At 26.1% G+C, this 17,934-nt stretch overlaps 2 protein-coding genes across 3 annotated transcripts in view; one reads left to right on the plus strand and one right to left on the minus strand.

Moving 5' to 3' along the window:
* Positions 1-3,039, plus strand: part of LOC107445807 (junctophilin-1) — an 85,346-nt gene extending 82,307 nt beyond the window's left edge. Inside the window, exon 7 of the mRNA XM_071177552.2 lies at positions 2,062-3,039. Coding sequence (XP_071033653.2) covers positions 2,062-2,148 — 87 coding nt within the window. The 3' untranslated portion in view covers positions 2,149-3,039. The remainder of the gene's footprint in view (positions 1-2,061) is intronic.
* Positions 3,040-7,086: 4,047 nt separating this feature from the next.
* The window catches only part of LOC107436269 (gamma-tubulin complex component 5), a 45,260-nt gene continuing 34,412 nt past the window's right edge, over positions 7,087-17,934 (minus strand). For both annotated transcript variants that reach the window (XM_043053703.3, XM_071177549.2), the window contains exons 17-22: positions 15,521-15,605; positions 14,712-14,832; positions 11,942-12,090; positions 11,391-11,605; positions 8,812-8,912; positions 7,087-7,674 (exon numbers count right to left, since the gene is read on the minus strand). In XM_043053703.3, the coding sequence (XP_042909637.2) occupies positions 7,601-7,674; positions 8,812-8,912; positions 11,391-11,605; positions 11,942-12,090; positions 14,712-14,832; positions 15,521-15,605 (745 nt within the window). In that variant the 3' untranslated portion in view covers positions 7,087-7,600. The remainder of the gene's footprint in view (positions 7,675-8,811; positions 8,913-11,390; positions 11,606-11,941; positions 12,091-14,711; positions 14,833-15,520; positions 15,606-17,934) is intronic.

A 17,934-nucleotide genomic window follows, 5' to 3' on the forward strand; every position in this document is an offset into this window, starting at 1 on the left:
TAAAAAAAGAAGAAATTGTGTAGAACATAAGCAATCCCATGATCAACGCCCGGGAAGAGAGGTAGCAAAGGAAGAAAATGTGATAGGACATAAGAGTTTTAGAGATGAGTTCAGGATTTCTTTTGGAGGTTCGGGTCACCATTCTCTATTTCCAAAGTAGCTATTAACATTATAGAAGAACTAAGTATCTATTAACACAGTTGACTCAACAAAATAATGACTACGATTCAAAATATTCCAGTTCTGGACTCTGGCCAGACGTATCTCCCGATTTCAACTGTAACTGTTAACAGTGAAAAGAAGAACCAAAGCAAAGATGTTTTGTAATCAATCTAAAAGCAACATGATAACAAGCATAGTTGCAAATAGGCTGCAATACAACTCAGGGCTGAAACTACGACGGAAAAAGATTTAAAAAAATTGATAGTAAAATCATTTCATTTAAAGCCTGACTTCCCTGAGAAATAGCTTTTACTATTTTAAATTAAAATTATTTGTTGCTTTAATTACTTTTTCTGGGGTAGAAATCAATACTATGCATTATATTTATTTAGGTCTTGGTATTTAAAAATATTTTAATCTTCCCAAAACAAATTATAATGAAATGATTTTATCAGTTTTTGTTTTTTTCCGTCTTCTCACTGCTTTTTGCATTCATTTTTTTCTTTGTGTTACAGTTTTGCAGAGCAAAAATTATAAAACTTAAAAATATGAATACTATAATAAATAAAACTATAATAATTTTATATTTCATTATTAAAATATTTTTTTGTTTTTGTTTTGAGGGAAAATATAAACTAATAAGGGGGTAAAAACAACAATGAACAATAAAATAAGCATTAACGGAGTAGGCGAGCAAAGCCTCTTGAATACTGCCGTGCAATTGAAAATAAAAACGTAAGTGCTTCAGGATTGATTACGAGAAAAGTATTAGCTCGACTCTCCTTCGATTGCTAACGCTCAAGTAGAATTTCAAAAAAACTGATAAACCAACCTTATTTTTGAAAAATTGTTTTTACAATATGAAGCCTGCCATATAAAGATGCCAAATATATTAAAATCTCAATTTCGAATTTTTTGTCGCTTACGTTAATTTTTCAATTACATAGCAGAATAGATATCCATTTGAAATGACATGAAACAATAACGGCTAAAGGTAAAGCAAATTAGCCTCTTAGAAAAGTTTTATTATATTAATAATTTGTCCAAGAATAATAATGTTCTACTGGTTGGCTGGAGAAAACCAGTCACTAAGCCAAGGTCGATTAAGCTGATTCAAAAGTTGGCTCCTCTTCTCGAAAAGTAAGAAGATAAAGAAGTTGGCACCCATTGTTTAGCAGCTCTCCGGTAATTAACCTCTTCAAAAAGAGTTATTTTTCTTCCACCAGCATTCCCCCGGTGAGTCTTTCGAAAGGCAAGTTAATTGGGAGTATCATAAAACCGCACAACTTCAGTCTAAAAACAATTGATTTTCGCACGGTGTTTAGAATAAAAAGCTTTTCAAATGCTTTTTGATAGAATTTTTGGAAATATTAGAAATAGAGAATCTTTTGAATTTATTGGCGATCGAAATGGGCTATAGGTGGCGTAGAGCAGAACTCTCTACATATGGCAACACTTCGCCTACTTTCCCCATTAGCGTGTGGACAGCCAAACAAGAAAGAAGTGTCTTGAGTTTTAAAAAGATTAAAACCTTTTAAGTTGAGAAACTATATGGAACTAAAAACTATATGGAACTAAAAACTACTTTAAACATAGTTCTAAAAGAAAGCGTCGAGGAAATTTTAAAAAACATTTCTAATAATTAAATACGGAAAAGATTAAGGAAGGAGAAAATATCGTAGTGTCGTTATTTTTCCTGCAGAATTAGAATGAACCGTTATGGGAAAGATTATTTTTTCTTTGAATTTGATTTGCTACTTATAAATATGGCCCTTGTCAGTTTTAACCACTAAGTGGGATAATGTCATTCTTATCGGGTTTTTTCATGGCATTTTCGTTCTATTCATAATAAAAATAATCCTAGATTCCACTGAATCTTAATGAATTGCTTTGTTTCAGGATTGGCTGTCAGGTCAACAATTGGTGATACTCATTCTTGTGATCAACATCGCCATTGGATTGCTGTTTTTCAAAGTTCTCTACTAACGAGACTCTTGGAAATTCCAGCAGATGGTTCGACAGATATATTTGGGGCCATTTTGAAATTCGGACAAATTTTTGATTTGTGTTTTCAGGCCTAGCTTGCGAATCAATTAGGATATCACTGCAGATGCCATTGCTAACGCTGCAATCTGTTTTTGAATTGATACCCTAATTGCTCGCACTCATGATACCAACATCCCAACGTTTGAGAATCCTTTGGAAGTTGCCATAACACCAGCTGTTACAGTGTTTGTATTCCAATCAAGGCTCCATACCTTGTCACTAAAGTGAGTCATTAACATGAAAGTCAGCTATTCAATTTTATTTGGCTTCAGACTAATGAATAACAGTTTAGATTATTCCATGTTTTGGTTTATGTTTACCCGATTTCGTACTGTTAAAAACAATTAAGTGCTAAAAAATAATATGGAGGGCAATTTTTGTTTTGAAAATCCATTCTAAAATAACTTAAGAATTTGATTTTAGTAACTTGCTTAACTTCTATTACTATTTCACGAATATTCAGGCCAATAGTACCGATTTGAGACTCAGATGTTAAAAAAAAGAGAAAAGTGGAACGATATTTTTTGTTTTGTTAAAATCCATGCAAAAATAATAAAATTTCAAAACAAAAACTACTCTAACGAAGGCTGTTTTATTTTACTTTAGCACAATGTCACAAATATAAATTTAAGAATTTGATTTTAAGAATTTGGTTAACTTCAATTCTACTTTTGGAAATTCAGCCCAATAATACCGATTTGAGACTCACGTGTAATAAAAAAAAGTAAGGTAAATGTCTTTTTTTTTTAACAATCTGTGCAAAAATATATAAATACAAAAACAACTCTTATGATAACTGTTTTATTTTATTTTAGCACAATGTCACAAAAATGCAAACTATAAAAGTTAAATTTATCCAACTAAAAACACCTGTTATAAATGAATATGCTTTCAACTAAAACTTAAAATTGTAACTTAGTTAGAATTTTAAGTATATTCACAATAAAACTCTATAATTTCTCATAAATTTTTAATTTTTTCATATTTTACGATTCTTATGGATTTAGTTCTCGTAATTTTCCTTTTTTAATAACTAAGTACATACTTGAATTATACTAGATAAAATATGTGAATTCTACACTTATTGATAGATAAGTTCATTAAAATAGAAGGGGAGTGAAATTTAAACGATGTAAGAAAAATAAATAAATTTAATTTCTCTTCATACATTCTAAACAAAAATTTTCTTATTTAGCAATTAACTTCATATCTTTAACAAACTTAGTAATAATAATTGAATTCTTAATTCTTATTTTTTAACCAATTTAATTTAAAAAATTATTTTCATAACCAAAGAATATACAAGAAGTTCTAATTCTATAAACACCACCTTTACCATTAGACTCTTTATCGAAAATAAATTAATGATAGTCATAGGTGTTAATGATAGTCATAGGTAAAAAAGATCCAGAATTAAAAAAAAAAAGATTTATTATAGAAATATAGAACCAAGTATGATAAACCATGAATTTTTATTACTTATTAGCAAGTCGACCAAATTATTCTAACCAGTAAGAAGATATTAATTGTCCGAATTTTTAACTCATTAGTGCCAGAAACTAGTTTTGATTATTTTATGCTTATCTTTACAACATTGTCATTGAGTTTGAGTTTCTTTTATCAGATTCGGTAACTTAATTATTTAAATTTTAATTTTTAAATTCTAAAAACTTTATTGAGAATAATAAACTACCAAATTGACACTTTTAGTAGACTAATTGAGGTCTTAATTTAGAATGAGAAACATTTAATTAGACACCTCTAAACTAATTTAGGTCGTAGTTTAGAATGCTCAATAATGATTTAACACTGTTAACAAACAAATGTAAATCTTAATTTAGAATGTTAAACAATCTAACACCTTTAATAAACTAATTTAGATCTAAATTTAGAATGCTATACAATTGATTTGGCATCGCTGAACAATTAATTTTGATACAAATTAACACAATTAATTTGACACTTTAAATAAACCGATTTCTATCTTAATTTAGAAGTCTAAGAAATTAATTTGAGACTCTTAATAAACTAATTTAGATCTTAATTTAAAATACTAAACAAATTACTTAACACCTTTAAAAAACTACTAATTTAGATTTTAAGTTAAAATCCTAAGAAACCAATGAGACTACTTTAAAAACCATCTAAGTTAATTTAGGATGCTAAATAATTAATTTGACAAATTTAATAAACTAATTTAGATCTTAATTTAATATGCTAAATAGTAAACTTAACATTAATAAACTAATTAGGATAACGGTTGAGGATGCTAAGCAATTAATTTGTCTCCTTTAATAAACTAATTTTTAACTTAATTTCGAAAGCGAATCAGCTTGCTTAACACCTTTAATACACAAAATTTGAATCCGACTTTATTTCCCTATTCACTTTAAATAGGCAGTAATAACCTGTAACATTTATTATAATTTTCTAACTGTACAATGCAACGTATTTTAAAATTTTGATTAACCATTTAATCCTTTACTTATTGAATTTATTTCATTACAATAATATGGACATTCACTCTGTGAAAAAAGAACTATATACTAAATATATATATATATATATATATATATATATATATATATATATATATATATATATATATATATATATATATATATATATATATATATATATACACACACACATATACCTTTAATAACTGTATATTGATGATAAATAAATATATAAATATATTTAGTTATTGTATTAACAAGTAATATTCGACAATGACGGCATTTTGTACAATTTTCATACAATATTTTTCATTATTACTGCATTTTATAATACAGGAAAACAAAAAGAAATTAAATAATTCAATTGTCTACAATTTGTGTCACTTTATCCCGATAATTTATGAGACTGCTGAATGTAAGCCACTAGGCATGATCACTAGGATCATTATTGATTCACTAAGTAAGACGTTTGATAAAGTAGAAGGCACTCATGAGAGCTAATTTATATAAAATTCATATGAAGCAAATTGTATGAAGTTATAGTAAAATTTAAATGGAGCAAAATATATATCATTAGAATGGAATTTTCAAGCAAAAGTAAACTCCATTTCCATCATAGTTCAGAAAACTCAATTCGTTAATATATTTCACTAAAAAGTTGTTTTTTAAAACTGCTGTCTTAAATATCATACCTATTGAAGTATTGTAGCTGCATAATAAATGCTGAGACTGAAGTTGGTGCTGAAGTTGCCAAAGCTCAAATAATTTCTGACTACATGTGTGGTGGGTATTTATTACTTAAATTGTAAATTAATAAATATAACAAAATGTACAATAAATTTAAATTATAATTGTATAAAATAATTTTTAAAATTTGACTTGACTCTTCATTTCTTACATAACTTTACATTTTATTTCCTCACTAGTTGAATAACCATTCTCCTAACAGGGTGAAAAAAAATTTAACTAAGGAGATTTCACAAATTTGCATTAGCTTCCGTACTCTTACATAAGATTTTAAATGATTGCGTATGCGCTCTCTTAGAGCGCCTGCGTTAATTCAAGTGAAATGCAAAAAAATATCAGATTTACGAAAGTGAAAACAAGAGATTTCGCAATAATTCGTAAGTCAAAAATGCTAACGTAGTGGAATATTTTTTCAACTTTGACTGCAAAATCAAATCAAACATTTGCAATGAACATTAATTACTTGGACATTATTTACAATGGACATGCCTTTTTAAACATGTAACATAATCATTAAGGGGCAAAGTCATTGACTTCGGTTTCTGAGTATATTACAGACATAATTATTCAGATATCTCTTTAAATTCATAACACTAAACTATAAAAGGGTTTTAAACAATTCTAAATTCATATAACGTTAATTTAAAACCACTATTATAAATTTACAGGACCCATAGGGTTCCCACTCAATTTCCGAAAAAAAAAAATTCCTGACTTTTTCGGGTATATATATCAGGTAAATTTCAATGAAAATTCAGACCATATTTTATCAATACCACGCAATTTTTCATCAGAAAACTGATTTTTTTTATTCATAATGCAAAGTATTAGATTTATGATAAAAAAAATCATTGATCGTGGATTGAACATGTAAATTTGACTAAAATTTGAACTTTTTACAACAAATAATTGCAATAGATGCTATAATTATTTAACAAGAATCTCAATAACTGATTACTGTTACTTACAATTCTAAGACTGGTTATTTTCCATGTATGCTACTGGAATTTTCCAGGAATTTGTAAAAACTTTCCTTGACTATTCCCTGACTTTTGGAGTTAAAATAAAATTCCCTGACAATTACAGGTTTTCCTTGACTGGTGGAAGCCCTGAACCATTGTAAATAATTGATTACTTTTATTATCTTTTCGAAAAAGACTAATTTTAAAAAAAGTAATAAATTATTTAGGTAAATAGACATCACACATTTATATAGATTCAATAGTTCAATAGTATACTTTTTTTTTTAAAAAAAGAGCAATTTTCATGGATGAAGTTTGAAAAACAGAATTAAAGGCTACATATATTTATTTATATAGCTATGTCCATTTTCTTAAATACACCATTTCAAGCTGTGCCCAGTATAAAAAGAAAGCATCACTGATACTAAAAGCTTGAGAAAAAAATATTTAAATCAGTATTCTAACTTAAACTACACAAGCAAACATATGTTTAAATTGATATAAGTTTATACTGTTTAAATATCAGCCAAACTAAGAAATTGTGGATACCTTAATTGTAGTTTCTTAATATAAACATACAGGAAAAATACATTTCCATTTTCCTTAAGAAATTTGGAAGAATTAAAATTAACTAACAAATGTTTCATACTTCATAGAGTATTACTAGAGAGAAAATACATGGTTTAAAAAGTAGAAAAAACAAAACAAAATCATGCACAGAAAGAAGCTTTTATTAAATACTTTTATATGTGCTTTACATAATTTACTTGTACAGTTTTTTCTAACATAATTTTCTAACATAAATTTGTACAATATACACAATGGAAGCTTTGTTATAATGAGAACAAAAACTTTTTTAAGTAGAATTAATATTTTAAACATTTTATAAATTATAGGCCACACTTAAGGAGACAAATTGGGGGGGGGGGGACTTATTGCACATGTTAAACTTTTTTTACGTTTTAAGGAGTATTATTTCAGTTTTTGAAAGTCACCAAAATTAAACATTTTCGCAAAAATTGTAAGTGTTTATAACAATTGAATGTTTAATTAGATATACATAAAATTTACAAAACACTTTTGTAGTTATATAAGCTATTTGGTACCGATTAAAAATTTTGAAAACCAAAGTATTTTGAATATTAACAATTCTTGTAACTCATTATAAAGCTGAAAGACAAAAACAAATTCCTACAAACCATCATCTTGGGAGTAGCATTAACATTAATAACTGTTTTCTTCACCGAAGAAATGCAATGAATGAGAACTAGATAGCATCATGTGTCCAAGAGTTTCAACTAAAAAGAAAATAACCTTAATTTCATATTTTACCAAGTGAAAAAAAAATTAAGAATGTAAACTAAAGAAATGAAATATATTTTTCTACTACTTGACATAATTCAACCACTGACAATTCAGCACAAAAAAAGAAAGAAATGGCCTTTTTAGCTGCAGCTTTTTCTGCATAGAAAATCGTCTTTTCTTGTGGTAATGAATAGTTAAATTACAACCTCTCATTCTCTGGAGGGTTAAAACCAAATTCAAAGTTAATTTTTACACTTCATTTTAAGAATATTTTTACAATTGAAGTATAGTATTTACATCATACATGGGAAGGTTACTTCAAAAAGTGACAAGTAAAACTACAACTACTTAAAACAAAAGTAATGAAGTAAAAAATAAAAAGTTTTGATTATAAAAAATAACAAGTAAAAAGTACAAGTACGAAACAACAAAAAAAAATGTAAGAAAATATATTTTTTAAATGCATTACATTTTAGTTAAAGTGTATAAAATCCTAAAATGCAGGAAAATGTAACAAAATTCATTGAAATAGTGAACGTTGAAAATATTCAGAAACCAAACCTGAAATCAAAATTCAATGTTTGCATATAAAAAGGAGTTTTAAATCATGTTAATTTTAAAACAACCAAAACCTTAGAAATTTTTATTTTACTCTCGGAATTCGTAGCAATAAATTAATTTGTTGAACATATTTGATAACATCATAATTTTTGTTTATAAGTAAAAAAAATTGTGTTAACTACCCTTAATATCTTTGGAATTCGCTTAAAAATAAAGTTTAAAAAATGCCTTTCAGAAGCTTAAAATAAATAATTTTCTGTGAAAAAAAAGACGTTTCCAAATTCTGACCACTCATTTGAGGTGGGAGAGAGTGAAGTAGGAATTTATATAGTAAAAAACTGTAGTTCAGTGCAACTGGAATGCATCATCCTCTTACCAGGAAATAATTTTAAGCTTCACTGCTTAAAAAAAAAATATGGTTTTAGGTGATTTTATTCTCCACTTGTGTTATAAAAAAAGGTTAAAGAAGACAATTCCAAAAACTTTCTTTGAAGTTAAAAATCTATGTGTCTGAATTGCACAAATGTCATCAATAATTATAAAATTTAAAATCATCAAAAAATACTCACAGTCTAAGTTTGTCCCTCTTCGTAGAGGCTTATTCAAACAACAGGTCAAAATGTTGTTTATTTTACTAAATTTCTGTTCTATGTTCCTTAGATCTTCAACACTAAAAAGAAATAAAAATGGTTGCATTCAGAAGTCTTTAACTATGACAAAACAACTCTTAGAAATATAAATCTAAGGTTCAATGGGAATTGTTAATCAATTTATTTCTTAAATGTATTTATTTTCTCTCTAAATTGAATTATTGAAATTGGTAAAACAATTTTATGTAAAAAAATATACCTTTTGTCGAATGAGTTAACTTTTTGGCCCCACCAGGACACATGTTTTTTAAGACTATAGGAACATATGCATCCCATCTAAAGAGACAAGCGGACACATTTATCAACTCCAGAAAACCGTTATAGTTAATTCTTTCTTTTATTTTGGAAGAATATTGCTAGTTTTACTTCATTTGATCTGCTAAAGTCCTAATTTTTTTAAAAGAAAAACTGGAAGTAAACGGGTTAAAAAGGAACACTTCTGACTACAAGGAAAAGATAATTAATAGATTAAAGAATACACATATCTATAAATATTTGAGTTCCTTAACAGACAAATAAAATGGCAATTCACATTATATCATTCACAAATGTTATCAAGAACTAGGTAATCTTACTAAGTTTTGTTTTGAACTTTTCATCCAACTTTTTAGCCAATCCCTACTTTTGTACAGCCAATTATATTATTGTTTGGTTTAGAATGTATATTTATTAATAAATGAAAATACATTCTGTTTGCATAATTTAAATTTATTGCTCTGAAATACATTTTAATAATACAAATTAAAATATTTCTTAGATATCTTTTAATAAAAATTAATGAGTGTAAATTTAAAAAAAAGGTTGTATATATGCATTAATATTGATACCAAAAGCTACAATTTTCCTAATCAAGATCTTAATTACAACCTGAGGAAGCCTTATTTTAATATTTTCTCCCTCCTCTTCCTAATTTTGAAAAAACTTATACTTGCTTAAATTATTATTTATTGAATATAAAAAAATTTTGCTAACATAATTTAAATTTATTTTTTGAAATACACTATAACAAATAATAATAAAATAAAATAAAATAATAAAATAACATAAAATAATTCCTAAACAAATTTATGCAATAAAAGTTTAATTTTTCACTATGAAGAAGATCTTAATTACAACCTGAGGAAGCCTTATTTTCATATTTTCCTCCTTCCTCTTCCTAATTTTGCCAAGACTTATACTTGCTTAAATTATTATTTATTGAATATAAAAACATTTTGCTAACACAATTTCAATTTACTTCTTGAAATAAACTATAACAAATAATAATAAAATAACATAAAATAGTAAAACAAATTTATGCAAAAAGAGATTAATTTTTCACTATGAAGAAGATAATAAAATAACATAAAATAATAAAACAAATTTATGCAATAAGAGTTTAATTTTTCACTATGAAGATCTTCATTACAACCTAAGGAACTCTTATTTTTCCAATTTTCCTTCTTCCAAAATAGTAATTAGACAGACTTAGGTAATAAAAAAGAAAAAAATTTCTAATCAAGGTTAAATAACAGTCAGGTGGCGTTTTTTAATAAATCCTATTTAATTTAAACCCAATGAAGAATTTTTTAATTTTTTTTACGTTTATTGCAAGTTTGCTATCACCCTTTTTGGTGCTGTTACCATGCCTGCATATTTGTACAAACAGAAAGTATAATAACAGTTAGTGTTTAAATGTGAGACATAATACTGAAGAAAGGGCAAACTTTGTGCTAAGAATAGAGATTCAGCATTTTAAATAAGGCAAAAAAATATTATTATGCTTGATCTAATATAATAGAATATTATACCTAATATTACTGTGGCCTAAATAATATTGAATTTAATTGCAAAAATAAGAATTTATTAAATAAAGCACATGCATACCCCCCCCCCCCGTTATGTTCATTTTTATTAATAGAAAAAAAGAGCTTAATTCAATTGCTATGCATTGGAAATTAAAAAAATGTATTATACATTACATTATACATTATTTTAAAATAGATGTTAAATGGGCATGCCATTGCTGATAGTATGGTAATACTTAATAAATTTGATAATAGTTTTATAATAATGCTCTGAATTTACGCCACAATACTTAATATTTTGCTGTTAATAATACCTAATACTTTAAGTCAATTATACTGTATACTTTAGTTTATAGTTAAAAATAAAAGTTTTGATAAAAGTTTTGTTTATAGTTAAAAAGTTTTGTTTATAGTTAAAAATAAAAGTTTTTGCTGTCATTTTTTTTAATGAATAATGGATTTTGAAGACCAACATGGACAGCCTGCAAAAATTATGAGATTGAGCCCTGGTTGCTACGAAATTCTCAATCCTCAAGATAAGTGAAAACCTCCTTTTAACCACAGATCAGTATCTCTCAGTATAGGAAAAAAACTAAACAACACAAATGAATCACAACTAATGTCTGTTTGTGTGGCATTATTTGTGCATTATTCAACAATTTGTCTTTTATATAGATAGATTAGAAAAATATGAATTTAAAAATTACTTACTTCACATTATCTACTCCTTTTAACCAAAGTTGTTGGAAAACGTAACAGAGGTTTAAAACTTCAAATATGTGATCCTTGATGTATGCAATTCGACGTGTTAAAAGACATCTTTCAATGAGTGTTTTAAAGTGTCTTTTGTGAATCTGAATCATTTCTTCAAGACTTTCAGATCGCTGCAGAGCATTGTGTAGTTCAATTCCTGAACTATGAAGAATCTATATTTAAATAGAACTATTTTTAAAACTAATACAACTTAATTTCCCATTAAATATTTGTTAGTATGTGAAACAAAAGAAATAATTAAATTAAATTAAATTTAAAAAAAAATTGTGAAAGGAAAAAAATTCAATAATTATAATATTAATTTATTTTTGTTATTCAGCAAATTTAAAAAAAATTTTGGATTTAAAAAAAAATCAAATGGTTCTCATTAAAGAGATCTTTATTTAATTATTTTATAAAATTTTCTACATTTTAACTTGATTGTTATTATAAAAAATAACAAAAATGTTTAATTAAATAAAATTTTAATTAAATAACAATCATTTTACCCCAGTCATAATGTAGTTATGTAAACCATTGACAAAGAACATCAGTTTCATCCTTATTATGTGCATTCCATGCATCTTTTGTTCTCTAGGGAGAGTACTCCTTAAAAATGCTTTCATCAATCGAGTCATCTTTTCTGGTCCACTCAGACCTTGAAAAAAATATATAAATATTGGTGACCACACAAAAGAAAAAAAACTTTAAACACAAATTAAATGTAAATATGACAAACAAAAATAACAATACAATAGCTTCTGCATTAACTTACTTACCCAGGGTGCGTAGCCAAATCTCTCAACAAAAAATAAGTACTTAAGTACTTTTTAAGCACTATATGCATTAACAAAATGCAAAATAATTTTCAAATACTTTACATGATCATGATAAAATAACTAGTTTCCAACAAAGAACACTTTTCTCGATTATATTAGTCATTGTAAAATGATTAACATAGTTTTCGGTTTGATATTAGACGGTGGAAAATGAAGCCTGAAATCGAGAACATCTTTCAAAATGCAGCAGAATTGCACATGAGAGTGCAAGAATCTCAGAGAACCCAGCTCAGTAGGCACACATGCGGACTTGCAAGCATTTAATCAAACATGCAAAATGATTGGTGCTTTCATACGCTGCGTACTGAAGGTATGCCAAAAGAGATTGTGGTTGAATGAATTGTGAAAACGTTGAATAGAACAATGTGAAAAACACGGTTTTGCATAATACGTGGCGAAAATTGACACGGTGAAGAAAAAAATCTCATTTAGAAAAGGGAAAATTAAGCACTATTTAAAAATGTCCAATGAAAAAAGCACCTTTAAGGGCTTTTAAAAAACGAAAATCGAAAATAAGCACCCATTTAGAATTATCAAATTGCGCTTCATAATTAAATGAAAATTTTCTAGATTTTAACAGACTCGGTGCAATGATTGTCATTGTAAGTGACATTTTTGTAAAATGATTGTCGTCTTAAGTTCTCATTTTTGTAAAATCATTGTCGTCATAAGTGACATTATTGAAAAATTACTGACTTTTTTTAAACAGAAATGGCAGAGGCATCTCATGCAAGTAAGTTCTCAACTTGCAAATGGTTTTAAAAAAAAAATCAAATACCAAACCACATTCTTTCAATAGACCAATGCCATATGGCAAACCAATGATCCAATTTACTTTTAAAAAAAGTATCAAAATTGCGAATAAAAATATGCAAAAAAAACTGTACACTGTAATTTAAAAATCTAAATAAATCTATAATTAAAAATATATATGGAAAAAAGCAACAAACAGTTATTATAGTCTCTAATAAATAAAATTATTTATAATATAGTGAGCAATGAGTTTTATAAACGCGTCCATTTTTGCAAAATTTTTTACATTCATATAATTAGCATTAGAGTTCTTCCACAATAAGTAAATAAACTAATAATATGAGTAACATAAAATTAATTAAATGCTAAACCAAACCAGCATTTAAAGAAGTTTTCATAGGTGCTTTTTTGTCAAATTTCATAATTTAATTAAAAGTAATTATTTAGAATATATTTTAACCCCCCCCCCCCCAAGTTATGAAGATAACTTATTACTCAAAAATTCATTCATTATAGGGCAAATGCTGTTCAGATTTTTTCATGTTTTATCTTGAAAAATGTAGTTTAATTTGATCAAAGGTATTACAGTAAGAAGGTATTATAGTAAGTAAGGTATTGCAAAGGTACACAGTAGTGAATTAACATTGAATGCTTCATAGTCAAATGAAAATACAGTTGAATTCCATTTTACCGAATTTCAAGGGGCCGAAATAATCCCCATGGAATAACGAAAATTCGTTATACCAATATTTAGAATTCAACATCAAGCAATCTGGAGTTTGGCAGTCTGTGATATTGCTCATGAAGTAATTACTCCATTCATATTTTATATTTAATTTCACTTATTTATACGTTAACTCACGTAAAAGAATGGTGGAACCAAAAAAACACTAATTTGCCAACTTTTTCTCACTAAAATGAATCTGCTTCATGGCTTTTGGTCCAAATAAGGAAGGAATTATTTAACTGGAGAAAAAACATTTTTTTACTTAATTTTTAAAAAAATTAACAGGATCCATCAAAGATTTTGTGGCAAATAAATTTTAAAAAATTTTAAATGCCAATTTTCAAGATACTTACAAATATTTAAAGGATTTTTTTCAGAATCAGAATAATCCTGTACCTAACCACGAATGTAAGCTAGCATAGCTTGCAATAATGAGATGAAACTAGGTGATATGTATTGAATAAAATACAGATACAGCAATTCACCTCTGTCTAAAAATTCTTTTTTCTAATAACATCAATTTATTTTATACTAATTTGTTAACACTCAAAGCCTTATAAGATTAGTAGTCAAATCGGGGCTTTCAATTGTGATTTTTGTAGGTAATTTAAAGAGTTTTAGAAATAAAAATTTTAAAATAATTTTAAATATGACAAAATTTTGAATTTGAATGGTAGCAGTCAGAAACTTTCTGGAAGGTTCTAATAGGCTTTGTATTTTGTCAGTTAGCGTTATGTAGTTAAAAATTTAAAAATCAAGAGTTTTTCAGTTTTTTCTTCTTTTTTTGCCTGCTATGCATAAAAATACAAACACTGTACATAACAGAATTGGTGTTAAAAGAGAAAAAAATTCATAAAATTTTCAACAAAGGTTTAACACAGACAAAAACAAAATGGAAAAGTAAGCAAAGAATATACATTTGAGCAAAGCAAAAATTAACTTAAAAAAACATCAACTTACTTAATGAATATAAGTTATCTAACAAAAATTTGGCACATTTAATTTGAAGCAAGAAGTTAAATATTTGATTATATTCTGCCTGAACACTACTTCCCAATATCATTGTTATGGGCCATTTAACCTGAAATTGAAAAATAAATCTAATAATATCAACAGAATTTGAAATTAAATTATCGTAGGTAACAAAATATGTAGTATAAAATCTTTTCTGAAACTTTCTGTCACTAGTATTAAAGAATATATATGTGTAGAGCAATTATTACTTTAAAAATCATTTTACAAAATTGGAAACAATTTGAACACAGTTGGATTGATTTAAAAAAAACTGAATATTTTAAGAAAGAACTGAATATTTTAAACTTTATAAGAAAGTTAAATTTTAAAATACTTGAAATGCAGGTTTTTTGGTAACTTTCTTTTTATATTTAATAAATTCAAAAAAAAGAAAGAAAAAAGGAATTTTTTTTATTAATAAAAAACTAATAATCATTTTTTTAAATGAATAAACAGGATTAAAAATATTTAATCAAGTTAAAAAATTTTTTAATAATAAAAGTTCTATATTGCTTCAAATTAAAAATGAGCTTTTGATTTTAAGGATTTTTCAATGAAAGTAGAATATGACTAAATTTATATTCAAGTTCTCTTAAAATCACATATCCTACGATAAATTGTTAATACTTGTATAAATAAATTTAATTATACTAAGATACGTATCCTAAGATAAATGATAAATGCTTGTTAATAAATTCAATTCTTGAAAACAATGAAGTCATTCATTAAAGGAAAGATAATAAAAGAAAAATTACATTGTAAGAAAGTTTCAACAGGCTAAGGTGGCTTAGAGAATGCTGAGGAATTCTATCAGGAGCATCTATCAAAAGTATATCAAGTCTGAAAAAAAATATAAATAAAATATAATGTTATGATACATGTGCATATAATATGTATCAATTTATGCCAAACAAATATTTAAGGCTGATAGGTAAGTTTCATCTTTTAAATCTTGTGTTTCAAAAGTGTTGAAGACATTATATGACCTTGATTTGAAGAAGAGATTATCTGTTTTTCCCCAAACATAGAATCATTCGGCATAGCATTTTTCTTAATCTAGTAATAATAAGCAGTTTTTCGTAATAATAAGCATCGTGCTGCTTTTATTATTGCTGTGAAGAAATGATAGAGGCTATTAAAGGCATTTTTATTAGAGAAAACATGAAACGAAAAATACTATAAAAATGCAGTTACAAATATTGAAAATAAACAAGGGCTGGCTAAGAAGTATTTCAGTGCTAAAAGTCAGCGTCAGAGAAACAAGAAATGTTAAAAGTATGGGATATTCTCTGAGCATGGCTTTTTAGTCATGTGATACAATTTCTATGTGTACAAACACTAGTTATGGAAACGGACTTCGTTTTAAATCTTGAATTTAGATTAAGAAATAATATAAAAAAGATTTGTTACAGCTTTTAATATTACATACATTTTTACAATTCTATTACATATTAATATATATACATTCCTACAGGGTGATTAAAAAGTAACTTTGCTGACATATGTATCTATGGAGAGCACACCGTTTGGGTGACAGTAATAAAATTTTGTACATAGCTACTATTATCTATGCACTCGAGAATGGTGTTAAAAATGATTGGTTCTCATGATTACAGTTTCAGTGGTGAAATTCTTAAATAGTAACACCCATTTTCTTATCACAAAATAATCCTTAATGTAAAAAAAATTTAAAATTGAGTTGGAATAATATTTTCAGCTTAAAAAAATTTTAACACTAGACCTTTACTTGTATTGCCATTTTTGTGACTACTAACGAGAAGATACTGTTATAAAAACCTTAAAAAAAACAGAAAAGAAATTACAGACATGTCCAAAATGTGAAAAACACGAAATGCTTTCTTTGTAATCGCTTATTAGTTTTTAAAAGGTTTCAATGCACTCTTTCCTCATTTTATATCTACATAATTAAAATTGAAAAATTAAGAAAAGTTTTAAAGAATTTGTATAAACTGCAAAGTACATACAACCCTTAATACGATGAAATAACGAAAATAATAAATTGAAGAAAAAAAATAAAAAGAACTCAAAAACTAACAATAAGAAATATTTTCAATTCTTAAAATTAATAATTTGAAATAGATAAAAATAGTTTCGATGAAGAAAACAATAAATTAAAAGATAATTCACAAAAGGTTTAAAATATTTTTAATTAATTATATCTAAAATAAATTATTTGAATTTAATTATAATGAAAAAGATAAAATCTACTTAATTCAACTAAACAATAAAAGATAAAACTTTTACTTTAATATAATTAAAATAAGTGCATGGAATTCTAATACTTCTAAAAACATTATACATAAATGCTATTTTTGGTCAAATTAAAAGAACTTGTAGAAATATTTATTTTATCTAAAACATAATGACCAACATTTCTCAAATTTGATTAAAAACAGTTATTATCCCTCAAGTGTAATAAATGTATAAAATCATTGAATTAAAAATATTATATAGAATATTAAGAAATTGAATACAATGGAATTTGTAAAAATTTTGAGTTATCTAGACATTGTCACGTGCAAATTTAATTTGAGCGAATCTCTGACAACCATATCCAGGTAAATTTTCAGTGAAAGTAGTTTTAAAAAATCCAATTAAAAAATCATAGGATTAAAAGTTACGCTTAAATTACGAATTTCGATAAATACAGTTTGTGAGTTATCCAGTTTAATAAAGTTGAAGCCAAGAGCATATCTAACTAAAACAAACCAATCAGATCAGTTCTTAATTCAGAATGAACATACCTTAAAAAAATTTCCACTACCTTTGATTATGCTTTAATCTTATATTTTATAACTTGGCAATTTAATTAAGGAAATATATTTTTAAATAATTTATCACAAGTAATATACATCTCCTTCTCTCACAACCTTTTCTATATTTTTATATTTTATATGTTTTGTTTTGAAATTATTGTGTTTTTTCTACTTAATTAACAAAACACCAGTCCCATTCTTTTATGCTAAACACATTATTGTAATAAGATACCGTATTTTTCGGCAGAAGCGCCGCGGCGCTATCGAAAAAAAAGTTGTTTTTTTCCTACATGCGGCGCTTCCGACGAAATATTTTTTAGTAGCAAAAAAATTTTTCAAGGAAAGTTATTTAAGATGAAATAATTTTCTGAGAGAAAGACTATTAAAAAAAA

This window comes from Parasteatoda tepidariorum, chromosome 3 (assembly GCF_982258835.1).
Source record: "Parasteatoda tepidariorum strain Cologne lab strain chromosome 3, Ptep-v5.0, whole genome shotgun sequence".
Taxonomy (NCBI): Eukaryota; Metazoa; Arthropoda; class Arachnida; order Araneae; family Theridiidae; genus Parasteatoda; species Parasteatoda tepidariorum.